General features: G+C 42.0%; 1 protein-coding gene across 1 annotated transcript in view; it reads right to left on the minus strand.

Annotated features, from left to right (window-relative positions):
* Positions 1-13,762, minus strand: part of STARD8 (StAR related lipid transfer domain containing 8) — a 217,334-nt gene that overhangs the window by 159,950 nt on the left and 43,622 nt on the right. The window contains exon 3 of the mRNA XM_033945580.1: positions 3,551-3,584. Within this exon, the coding sequence (XP_033801471.1) occupies positions 3,551-3,584 (34 nt within the window). The remainder of the gene's footprint in view (positions 1-3,550; positions 3,585-13,762) is intronic.

The following is a 13,762-nucleotide window of genomic DNA, read 5'->3' on the forward strand; positions in this document are numbered from 1 at the left end:
TTGATTATATATGTAAGAGAAGATGTTTGCAATGCTAAATGAATCTTTTCATTGCCCTCATAATTCATCATGGATGCCCTCTCTCCTTCACGGCATTCCAGCATCTGCCCTCCTGTCTCTCAAGCCCGTCCCTCTCGATATATCATATGTGTGTCCCTGGATCTGCAGTGACTCATTTTTGCTGCCGGCCTCAAAGGCTTTCCTGTGCCATGCCCCACCCTCGCTGAAGCCATTTCCTGCTTCCTGTCTGGCGGCAGAGGGATGCCTTTGGGGCCAGGGCTGGCAGCAAAAATAGGTCGCTGCAGGCAGTAGCATAGTGAGGGTAGGAGGTGCCCAGGGCAGTGGCACCCCCCCACCCTCCTCTCTGCACCCTCACCATCCATGCCACCTCTCTGTGCCATCCTCTCTGCCCCCCCCCCCGCTCCTTCCATGCCCCATGACACACTCGCACCATCCCTTCCCACCCCATACCAGCATGAACAGCTTCTCTGCCTGCTGCTCATGCTGGCTTTCCCTCTGACATCACTTCCTGGATCCACGACCCGGAAGTAATTTCAAAAGGAGCTAGGCCTGCGTGAGGAACAGGCTAGAGTAGTTGCTCGTGTTGGTGAAGATTTTAAAGAGGTACTGAAGGCAGGGAAGGGAGGGTGAGAGCGTGGCATAGGGGAGCGGAGAGGTGCTGGTGCCCCAACTGAGATGGTGTCAGGGACAGTCTGCCCCCCCCCATACTACGCCACAGGCTTCAGGCACCAGGAATGGGCGTAAGGTACACCAGGGAGGGACGGGTTTGAGAGACAGGAGGGCAGATACTGGGATGCCGCAGAGGACAGAGGACAGTGTGGTGCTACCACTGAGTGGGCCTGAACCAAAATGAGTGGGCCTGTGTCCACCCAGGCCTACCCATAACTACGCTACTGATTTATAACTATCAAAATGCTAGTTACCTTTGATGTCAATGTTAGGAAACTTTTTGAAAAGCTATTTTGATTAACAATTTTATCAACACTATTATTTAATGACTTAGAGGTTTTTATGCCTATGAGGGAGCACCTACAAATTTGTGAGAATGTGAGTCCCGGACTGGGTTCTGAGAATGACACAGTAACAAAATTAATCACCATTCCTGTCCCCGTGGATAACTGTGGGAAACCATCCCGTGTCATTCTTTAGTGTCTATCTCAACCTCAGTCCTTCTCCACCAGCATTCTTCAATGCAAGTTTTGAGGGTCAGTGGCTGGGCCCATTTAGACTCTGATTCTTATGTGAGCCAAGTATTGTGACATCACTGATGAGGTTGGCTGTTAGGCATTGGTGGAATGAGGCATTATGACATCACAATCTCAGCTCTGGATACCAGAGACTGTCATTCTTTAGTGTCTATCTCTACCTCAGTCCTTCTACACCTGCGTTCTTCAATGCAAGGCTTGAGGGTCAGTGGCTGAGTCCATTCATACTCTGATTCTTCCTTCTCTCCTTAAAGAATGACACAGGGATGGTTTTCTGCAGTTATCCGCAGGGACGGGAACAGTGATGAATTTTGTCACTGTGTCATTCTCTACCCTCCCACATCTATTTATAAATGGTCCTAACAGTTCAAATTTTTTGAGTGGAATATTGTTTGATGTTGATTCCACAGTTTCTATTTGGAGTGGAAAGATCTGGTTTCCTGACATGCCCTGTGCCACATGTACGCATCATCTCCACCCAGCTGCCCTCCTGCGGATATGCCTAACCCAGTTACTGAGAAAACGGTATTAAGTTAAACATAGAAACATAGAACATGACGTCAGAAAAGGGCCATGGCCCATCTAGTCTGCCCACACTAATGGCCCACCCCCTAACTACCTCCATGAAGAGATCCCACATGCCAAATAGAAACATAGAACATGATGTCAGAAAAGGGCCACGACCCATCTAGTCTGCCCACACTAATGGCCCACCCCCTAACTACCTCCATGAAGAGATCCCACATGCCAATCCCATCTTTTCTTAAAATCTGGCACGCTGCTGGCCTCAATTACCTGTTGTGGAAGATTATTCCAGCAACAGGTAATTGAGGCCAGCAGCATGCCAGATTTTAAGAAAAGATGGGATTGGCATGTGGGATCTCTTCATGGAGGTAGTTAGGGTAGTTAGTCCAATAATTCAATTAATTAATTAAAACAGAAAAAGTATGAAAAGTAAAAACACTGTCAGGTTGATGTTCAAAGTGATTTAATTAGCCAGAATTAGCCCCCGGAGGGTTAAAGTATCTGTTTGGGGCTAACCGCTGAAAATGTCTGCTTAGTACTGAACTGAAAAACGGCTATTTTCAGGGTGTCCCGGCGGTGGAATTAGCTCTTGGCTGGTTAAGTTTGGATATTCGGCACCTAACCAGCCAGGTTAACTGCATACATAGGACCACAGAGAAGTCAGTCCTGTCTGTAAGTGGTAACCCTAGCCCAGGGGTGTCAAAGTCCCTCCTTGAGGGCTGCAATCCACTCGGGTTTTCAGGATTTCCTCAATGAATATGCATGAGATCTATTTGCATGCACTGCTTTCATTGTATGCTAATAGATCTCATGCATATTCATTGGGGAAATCCTGAAAATCCGACTGGATTGCGGCCCTCGAGGAGGGGCTTTGACACCCCTGCCCTAGCCAGTTAAGTGCTTTAGCCGATTCCCCAAACCCAGAAATCCAGTGCCGAAGCCTGAACATGGCCTGGCGTTGGTTTCTGGGCATGGTGCTGGCAGTGGTGAGCAAAACACTGAGGGACACCAGCTGAATGTCACCTCCATGAGAATAAGGGGATGAACCAATCACATGAGGTTTCCATAGTATCCACAGAACAGAAAGGAAACGCCACATGGAAATATGGGGTCGCTATTGAAAGCAATTGAAATGGGCAGCAGAGGCTCCTGGCCACGTAAATTGCTGGTGCGTGGCTATCCACTAGAGCAGACTCAGGGGTCAGTGGCAGACAGCCTAGGCAAATCACTGCCGCTGCCTTGAACCCTCCATGGAGAAAGGCATGTTTTACGGTGGGAGAGGGGATTCAGAGACAGGGGGATATAACAGATCACCAGGAGCAGTGTTCACACAGGTACCTAGATAAAGTTAGGACAGAAATACTGCTTTCCTGACTAGATAAATTTTTCCCCTTCCTCGAAGGAACTCATTTTCCCGTCCCATCCCCGTGACTTCTTTTCCTGTCCCTGCCCCATTCCTGAAAGCTCTGTCCTCATCTGCACAAACCGTAAGTGTTCGAGCTAAAAGGAATGGCACAGGGGCAGCGACAGCAGCAAAACTCACGGGGATGGGGAAAAGTTTGTCCCCCCCCCCCGTCATTCTCTACTCCTGATTTCATGCAGTGGCTATCTGAAGACTGTGGAGTTTACAGATTTGCCTTACTAGGGAGGGAACAAAGATAATATGAGGACTAATACTCAAACGCATCTGTACATCCTTGACCCTCTCCCAAAAGTAGGTGGACTAATTATTCATACAAGTATCTGACAACAGATATTTAATTTCCAGAGACGGACAGACAAACGTCAGACCCACTTACCAGCATCCTTTTTACTCTCGGGGAACTTGAAACACTGCAAAAAGAAAAAGAAAATGCTGAAAATGAAAACCACTTTTTACCAGAGCCCTAAAGTTCAAAATCTACATTGTGTCCACCTCCTCTGCCCCTGTGTGTCTCTGCTGTGCCTGTTGCCCTCCCTGTGCTGAGAGCGGAGGTGGGGAGGGTCTGATTGCTCCCTTCACTTCTAGGAGTTGAGGGCAGCACAGGCTCAGCTGCTGGCTGGGGGTGGTAGCGTGGGCTGGGGGTTCAGACCCCACGGCAGTATTCAGCTGCTGTCATAGTCCACTTAGCACCCCGAAAGAGAAGTGAGGCAATGCTGGGGTGAGGATGGGGGACACACAAAGAAGCAGGGAGGACGAATTCTTGCCTCCTCACTCGCTTTTACGGATTTAAATCATTTCACCGGCGTAACAATTTTACACATGTGGCCAAAGCAGGACATAGAAACATAGAATATGACGCCAGAAACGGGCCGACGGCCCATCAAGTCTGCCCAGTCACGAACCCTCCCTCCTTCGAGAATCCGTCTTCTAAGTATTCCTCTGGAGCGACCCCACATTAAGGGCCAAATTCTATATATGCTAGTCTAGAAGCCACGCTTAAAGTTAGGCACGGTTTAAAGATTAGCACTTAAGCATGGCCATTTGCGTCAACGAGAATAAGCAGGCACAGAAAACCTAATTCTGTAAATATTTGTAGAATTTAAAGGAATGCCCCCCCCAATCCGCCTGATCCCGTGCCCCCTGTTTGCACTCGCACATAAAATTTAAGTGCAGGCCTGTTCATAAATTTACATCGATAATCCTTAATTGATTGTAATTAATGCAAATAATTGCTGTTTAAAATGGCAATTGCTGATTAGCCTGTGCAATTTTGGGTGTTTTTTTTTACAGAATTAAGAGGCAAAAGAGTAATTTTACGAAGGTGGTCTTACATTCGAGAGCTCTCATTGATAAAACTGCCCCATAGTGTGCATAAAGTATGTATGTTGTGAGCAGGAGTTTCCGGGGGTGTGGCTTAGACAATGCAGGGGTGGAGTTAAGCGTTTGCACACACGTACAGACCGCCCACTCATTGAGACAGGAATGTGTGAGTCGGCATTTTCATACTGCAGGTTTAATGAAGAGACCGTTCAGAGAGCAAAAAAGATACCCCAGAACACATCAGGGGAAGTTAGGGGAGGACTTCTCCAGACCACGGCATTGCATCAAGGACCTTCTGGTCAGGATATGGTCAAACCAGAGGACAGAATTTGAGGTTGAGGGGTGGTAGATTCAAAGGCAATGTTAGGAAATTCTACTTTACGGAGAGGGTGGTGGATGCCTGGAATGCGCTCCCGAGAGAGGTGGTGGAGAGGAAAACGGTGACGGTGTTCAAAAAAGCGTGGGATGAACACAGAAGATCTAGAATTAGAAAATAATAGTAAATATTGAAGAACTAAGGCCAGTACTGGGAAGACTAAGAAGAAAAAAATTAAAAATTAAATTGAATCAGATTGGGCAGACTGAATGGACCATTCGGGTCGTTATCTGCCGTCATCTACTAAGTTACTATGTTATGTGAAAAGGGAACTGAAAAACAATCCAGGAACACAAATTATTTTTGAAGTTTAAATGATCAGACACTTTGAAACTAGCTAGAAAAATCTGGGTTTCCGTTCACATTATAAATCATACAATTCTTCTGATCATCCATCCATCCTTCCCCTCCCTCCTCAGACTGTCATTAGCAGAATTTTCTTATATATTCCAAAAGCATCATCTTTTGCCCCTTTTTTTTGTAGTTTTAAAGCAGTTCACATACAGGTACTTCAAGCATTTTCCCTCTCTGAACCAGTGGCGCAGTATATCTAATGTACCTGGGGCAGAAGAGGATTAAGTGACTTGCCCAGGGTTACAGGGAGCAGCCCAGGGTTTGAACCCACAACCTCAGGGTGCTGAGGCTATGCCACACTCTCCTAGATGGAGCTGGAGTGGTTGGATTACTTGGATAATGTAGAAAATGATATGATTCTTTGGGTTAAGAAATGGTAGAGGGGGCTTCATCTGGGACAGCCCCTTTCGGTTATTAGTACTGACATACATTTTATAATTCTATAGTTAGTCCAATACAAAGGTCGTAGTTTTCATTTGCACCTCTAGTTAATACAAAATACAGCTATTAAAGTCATCACGAACACAAAGAAATATGAGCACGTTATTCCCCTCTTAAAGAAAGCCCATTGGCTTCCTGTTCAACACAGAATAACATACAAGATTGCCATGTTAATATTTAAACCCTTAAAACAAAGGAACCAGCCTTCGTAGATAAAATTCTTATTCCGTACGAATCTAACAGATCCTTAAGATCTTCCAATCAACATCTGCTTTGGGTTCCCTCATTAAAAATTAGAAACACTCGTCGGATAACATTGCACTCGATAACTGCACCCACAATTTGGAATGCCTTACCAACTCATCTTCGAGTAGAACAAAATCTAGACAAATTTAAGAACATAAGAATAGCCTTACTAGGTCAGACCAATGGTCCAGCAGCCTGTTCTCATGGTGGCCAATCCAGGTCATTAGTACCTGGCCAAAACCCAAGGAGTTATCAAACAAAAGGATCTTTATTTAAGTTATCCAGCCTACAACAATGATATCATAAAAAAAAGAAGGAGGGTTATAACGGATAATTTGTACAATATCTAATTTAATAGATTCCTTTACTACACCTCAATGTCTGACTACTCTTTTATATAAATCATCACTGAAACCATTATCATATACAAAATAACCATTCATATAATATGTTAGCCTATTGTATAAATTGAGGTTGAAGTATCATAAAGGATGCATGGTTCTCAGTAAAGAGACCTCTTATCACTTAGATGTTTTTTCAAGTCTTCATCCTGAATGCATGTAATATAATCATTTACTTCAAACCTCCTTCCTACCTTAAAAAGCTTTCTTATTAATTTAATAAGATTTAATTAGGATTAAAAACTAATGAACTAAGAGTGCAATACCTATCCCTAATTTGTATTTAAATTAAGTAATAAATATATGTTGTTAACTTAATTTGGTTTATAGTATTCTAACATTCACTCCATCAAATATAATTTTTAAATATTTTTATTTTTATAGAAGAACAGCAACACTTATCTTAATGGCTTCCCAGCCAGGACCAATGTTGGTGGGTTTATGAACTACCCGATGCTCGAACTATTCTAGAGCGTTTCAGCTATTAGCTAGCCTTCATCAGGGGACAATATTGTTGCTGTGCCACTATTTAGTTGTTCATCCTCGTTAGTTATTAAATTAATAAAAAAGCTTTTTAAGGTAGGAAGGAGGTTTGAAGTAGATGATTATATTACATGCATTCAGGATGAAGACTTGAAATAACATCTAAGTGATAAAAGGTCTCTTTACTGAGAACCATGCATCCTTTATGATACTTCAACCTCAATTTATACAATAGGCTAACATATTATATGAATGGTTATTTTGTATATTATAATGGTTTCAGTGATGATTTATATAAAAGAGTAGTCAGACATTGAGGTGTAGTAAAGGAATCTATTAAATTAGATGTTGTACAAATTATCCATTATAACCTCCCTTCTTTTTTTCTTTTTTTTTTTTTACAAAACCCCAGGAGTAGCAACATTCAATTCAGAATCCCCAAAGAGTAGCAACATTCCATGCTTCCGATCCAGGGCAAACAGTGGCTTCCTCCATGCCTTTCTCAATAACAGACTAAGGACTTTTCCTCCAGGAACTTGTCCAAACCTTTTTTAAAAACCAGCTACGCTATCCGATCATACCACATCCTCTGGCAACGTGTTCCAGAGCTTAACTTTGCGATTTTTGATGGAGTAATAAATCGATCCACTTGTACCCGTTCTACTCCACTCATGATTTTGTAGACTTCAATCCTATCTCCCCTCAGCAATCTCTTTTCCAAGCTGAAAAGCCCTAACCGTTTTAGTCTTTCCTCATATGAGAGGAGTTCCATCCCCTTTACCATCTTGGTCGCTCTTCTTTGAACCTTTTCTAGCGCCACTATATCTTTTTTGAGATAAGGAGACCAGAATTGAACACAATACTCCAGGTGACGTCGCACCATGGAGCGATATAGGGGCATTAAAACATTCTTAGCCTTGTTAACCATCCCTTTTTTAATAATTCCCAGCATCCTGTTTGCTTTTTTGGCCACTGCCACACATTGGGTGGAAGGTTTCATCGTATTGTCTACAACGATACCCAGGAGCCTTAAAAAGTTTTTTATTCAAAGAAGCTTTTGAATAATGAATTATCCTCTCTATTCGCAATGGTTCCAGCGACTAAAAATGTTTTCCCTTTTTGCCGTATTGTTTATCCCATTTACGTTCTCTTTTCTATAATTTATCCCCTTTCCTTTTGTTTATTGTATGTGTTTTTTATGTGTCCATCTTTATGTTTTTCGTTTTTGAATGTTATCTTGTTTTTAAATTTGTCCTTCCCTTTATTCTTATTTATGTAAAACACCTAGTATTTGATAGGCCTTTTAATCAAATTTTAAAATAAACTTGGAAAACTTTGAAACTTTATCTTTGCAATGGCCTAACCCAGTAACCATGCTGGACTTAAAAGAAGCCTCTTTGGGGATCTCTCATGTAAATGTCCTGCTATAATCTCAGGGCCTAAAGCAGCTAAGAAAAAAATCATCTACAGCATAGGATTAGCATTAACATAAAATTACTGGTCACAGGGAGGATAATTCCCAGGTCCTGGTGCTAGGCCTGTATTGTCCCTGACTTAGCTCGCCTGATTTTGCTGCTCTGGCTGCTGTTTCTCCTCTTTCCCCCAGGATTGCACAGTTTTCCCTGCTCAGTCTTCTGCAGAATGTCTTTCATCCTCTCGGTCAGTTTCAGCAACTTTGTATGTCTGGTATCTTTGTATTTTGAATAGTGCAGGAGGAAATGCATTTCTCTTTCAAGATCAAGTTTCAAGTTTTTGTTTAATTTAATAGAGTTAAAAAGTAAAAATAATAATTATATATATATATGGGGAAGAGTGAACATCAAAAGACAATAGACAAGGATTTACATGAATTTGAGGATATTAAAGGGATGGAAAGGTCAATAAATACATTATTAAAATAAAAGTTAAAAGAAAGGGAAGGAGGGGGAGGATATAACATCAGGAATAGGGTCGCTTTGTAAAAGCTTCTGGGGGTTTCCAGTTCTGTTTTTACCTTCTTGCTTCTATTTCTAGTCCGTAATAGCTTACTCCGTATCTGCTGAGCATCTGTCCGTGCTGTGCATGTGCAGGGATCTGTAGCAATCAAGCGTGCTCTCTTTTCCAATCTGTTTCTGCCAACAGGAGCCGTATCAGTGCTCTAAGGCACATGACAGTGCTTGGATTCTCTGGATTTCATAGACAGGGTTTCTGCTGTGGGGGTTTTATGTGTTAAAGTTTGGCATATTGAGGGAGTTGGAACCCTCAGCTCAGTGTGCAAATAGAATGTTTGGAATTGTCAGGAACGGAATCATGCTTTTGTATCTCTCTATGGTGAGGCCGCTCCTTGAATACTGTCACCGCTTGGGCATCCCTGTTTTTTTTATTATGAGCCTGCTAGTATCTATTATAATTGACGATACTGGCAATTAATATCATCTGCATGTATGTAATGCTGAATTCCCGCTTGATCCAAAACAGCGCCTAAAGACTGCATGAGTTTGTGAAATAATGTAGGAGACAGCGGGGAACCTTGAGGCACCCCACTCAGGGGGGCACCGGTGATCTGAAAACGAATTGTCCTTTGTCAAAGTATAGCGACGTTCAGTCTGAAAACCCTGGAACCATGATAAAACTGAACCTAGTATCCCAAAGTAATTCAGAAGCTCCATCGTTCGATCAAAACTGACCAAATCAAAGGCATTGTTTAGGTCAAACTGAACCACAATTCTTTGCCATGTGCAATCAATGCAGAAACCACCGTTTCCATACTATGCTTTCTTCTAAACCCCAACCGTGAGACATGGAGAATATCAAAACGCTGACGATAACAGCCAGAGCATCACACGCCGACAAAGCAGCACTTTGGAAGCACTACATTATTCATGTTTACCTAGTTATTCACCGTTGCTTCAACTAAGATGTCTCTAATAGAAAAAAAGTTACCCAAATTCTACAAATATTGAATTCTTAAGAAACACCTGATATCTGTACAATCAATATCCAGATCCCTCTAGGCTGAAACACGATCGCGTCGAGTCTTGTTCATATAATAAAGCGACTTAGCACCAGAAGTCACCTTTGCTGTTGTGGGTTTTGCCATATAATAACCCTTCATAACTTTAACAAATAATGGAATTGATGCAACTGGATGATAATTCTGATAGACTAAGTTTTAAATGTTGGGGAAAGTACCATTTGTTAAATAATTATTCAGCAATCCAATAAAAAAAACAGGAGATGCGGCTTTAATCAGGTAAGGTGGACAGATGGATAAATTTAAAAGTAACTTGAAGACCTTTCTTTTTAAAGACGCTTTCGGTGTATAATAGTCCTTCTAAGGACGGTAATGGAAATCTGTTCCTTGCCATTTTTTAATCACATTATTCTAGACTATTTATTTTTTGTTCCCCTTCCTTTTGTTCTGGTCCTTCTCTTTATACAAATTGTATTTCTGCCCTTCTCCATCCTGTATCGGTAAGTTAATGTTTGTCAGTGCGTTTGATTGTTTGCAGCATTATTTGTCATTTGTTTTTTACGTACGCTCTTTTTATACTTTGTTTTTATATTATATAAAACTGCTTTGAATTTTGATAAGGCGGTATATCCAATTTTTAAATAAACCTGAAACCTGACAGGCATCTAAACAAGAATAAGCTTTGGCATATCTTAAGAGAAGCCATCTGGTATTGCAAAACTTACAGTAATTCTATCAACTGGTATCCCATCATTCACCTTATTAGAATGGCCACGGACGATGTCAGTAGAAGGCAGCTGATTTTTATTTTAAAATAGTTCACTAAATCAGAAGCTGATGGAATGGCAAAATCAATATTATTTGTCAAGTGATTGGATGGGGAAGGGTCCTAACTTTAATTTAACCTGTAAACAGTATACTGTATTAAGAATAGTGGTATTAGATTCCTAGTATGTGTCAAGTTACGATAAAAACTTCTATAAAAAAAACCTTATAGTGTAACTAAGGCAAATTGTAACTTGTTAACTGTATTTTATGTATGTTAACCTGGAACCCATTCTGAGCTCTTTCAGGAGAACGGAATAGAAAAGAGACGGCTGAGGAGAGATAGGATTGAAGTCTACAAAATCCTGGAGTGGAGTAGAATGGGTACAAGTGGATCGATTTTTCACTCCATCAAAAATGACAAAGACTAGGGGACACTCGATGAAGTTACAGGGAAATACTTTTAAAACCAATAGGAGGAAATACTTTTTCACTCAGAGAATAGTTAAGCTCTGGAACATGTTGCCAGAGGTTGTGGTAAAAGTGGATAGCGTAGCTGGGTTTAAGAAAGGTTTGGACAAATTCCTGGAGGAAAAGTCCATAGTCTGTTATTAAGACATGAGGGGAAGCCTCTGCTTGCCCTGGATCGGTAGCATGGAATGTTGCTACTCCTTAGGTTTTGGCCAGGTACTAGTGATCTGTTTTGGCCACTGTGAGAACAGGCTACTGGGTTGATGGACCATTGGTCTGACCCAGTAAGGCTATTTATTCTTATGGACATAAATAAGGAGTGTGTGGCGCAGTGGTTGGATCTACAGCCTCAGCACCATGGGGTTGTGGGTTCAAATCCTGCGCTGCTCCTTGTGACCCTGGGCAAGTCACTTAATCCTCCATAGCCCCAGGTACGTTAGATAGATTGTGAGCCCACCGGGACAGAGAGGGAAAAATGCTTGAGTACCTGATTGTAAAAACCGCTTAGATAACCTTGATAGGCGGTATATAAAATCCTAATAAACTTGAAACTTGAAATAAACTGTGCTCTGTATCCCTTAGTGCAGAACTGAATATGCAGGATTTATGCTGGGCTTCTGTCGCATTCTGTAGAACTTGGAGATAATGATAGACCCCAGGATTCCCTCTAAATAACAGTAATAGTTGAATGATACTATCAAATAGGTTTAAGTTTTATTGGGATGTTATGTTCCCTTCAATCTGTTTTTGTGGTACAGTTGGGCTGGAGTAAGTCTTAACAGAGATTTCGGCAGTTAGAACCCAAGCACAGTACCGGGTAAAGCTTTGGATTCTCGCCCAGAAATAGCTAAGAAGAAAAAAAAAATAAAATAATAATTTAAATTGAATCAGGTTGGGCAGACTGGATGGACCATTCGGGTCTTTATCTGCCGTCATCTACTATGTTACTATGTTACTATGTAGTTGAATGGTGCCATCTGCTGGCTGCCCTTTGTGTTGCAAGAAAGACAGAGTTTGTCCCCTCTCCCCTCCAGCAATCCTATTCCCTGTTGTCTGAAGAAGAAAATGTATCCCTCTCCTAATGCCAGACACACACATATCTGAAAGAGTTAGAGCCAGCTAAAATTTAAGTGAAAAAATGTATCTTTCTGGTTAATGTGTCAGGCTTAACTTTGAGGAGAGGAGAGAACAGAACAGATATATGTTGAATTAGGATCCAGATTTGGAAGTCTAAAGTTAGCATTGCAATTAGCAGTAAGCAGAAGAGTTCAGATCAGGGTCTGATTAGGTTAAGACAGTGAGGGGTCCTTTTACTTAGCGCACGGTAAATGCTAACGCGTGGCAACACATCCGTAGGATATCATGGCTGTTAGCATTTAGCACGTGCGCTAAGACGCACTAGCTTGCCTTAGTAAAAGGACCCCTAAGTTTAATTTTAGAGTTTAAGCAGTATTTACGCTGACACAGATTTTGTAAGCCCAGGTAAATCACTTCTCCCCATGTCTCAGATTCTCATCTGGCTCGGAGAGAGCCGGAAAGTTCCACTGCCTGTTTCTGAACTCTTGAACGATGCATCCACTTCAGCAACAGGAATGCTAACAGCTCACATGAGGACATCCCAGCACTTCCTTTCAGTGAAATAGTTAAGCAGAGATGTCATCCCAGTACAGCCCAGCTTTCTCCCTTCTAAATTCACAGCTGTTCCCAGGCCCAGGCCCTCTCAGGCTACATATTTGTCCTTCAGAAGAGGAGTTTGTGTTATTCTGGGGGTGCTGCTGCATTTCTCCGCAGTGTGTTTGCTGCGAATGTGCAGTTTCCTCCTATCCTGGCCCTTCACAAACATTGCAAGAGGGAGAAATACTTGGAGCGGAAAGATTTTTGCTACAGGCCACTCAGAATCAGAGCGACCCGCTAGGGCAACTGGTCCTGTAAGGGTTTCAGAAAATTTGACATACGGGGCTCATTTCAAAAATAATGCACAGGTTGGCAACATTGGAGAGTGGAAGAAAAATGCAGAAAACTCGACCTCAGTTGCTCTCATTCTTCATAGCAAAACGAAGAAAAATCCAACGAGTCTGCAATAAAAGGCGAACACCAAAAACAAGAAAGAAACTGGAGATGGGAATGTACAAGGACAGGAATCTTTATTTTTAAAAGACCATATAAATTTGTAATTCTTTAAAAATGGCTCTTATATACATGGAATAAGGACCCTACACGGTCCGTGTTTCGGATAAACACTCCTTCCTCAGGGGTCCGAGATGTCCAATATATCACATGTAGAGAGTGATGCGGAAAATAACGTAGTAATATGGTCATCAAAATTTTCAAATCTGATGCAAAAAATTCTCCTTCTGAGCTGACACACATCTCAGACCCCTGAGGAAGGAGTGTTTCTCCGCAACACGGACAGTGTAGGGTCCGTATTCCATGCATATGAGAGCCATTTGTAAAGGATTACACATTTATATCTTTTTTTAAAAAATAAAGATTCCTGTTCTTGTACATTCCCATCTCCAGTTTCTGTCTCATTTTTTGTTTTTCTTGTTTTTGGTTGCCACTCATTCTTCACGAGAACGCTTGCCTGCATGAATATGCTCCCTCCAGTCCAGACATGAGTCCACCAGACTTCCACTTTTTTCCAAAGTTGAAACAACCTATGCGTGGACATCATTTTGCTTCTCTGGAAGAGTTTTCTTCCTCCGTTACCCGAGCCATTCGGCAACTGAAGAAAAACGGTGTCTTGGATGGAATAATGAAGCTTCCCGGATGTTGGGA

This window comes from Geotrypetes seraphini, chromosome 5, assembly GCF_902459505.1.
Source record: "Geotrypetes seraphini chromosome 5, aGeoSer1.1, whole genome shotgun sequence".
NCBI classification, from domain to species: Eukaryota; Metazoa; Chordata; class Amphibia; order Gymnophiona; family Dermophiidae; genus Geotrypetes; species Geotrypetes seraphini.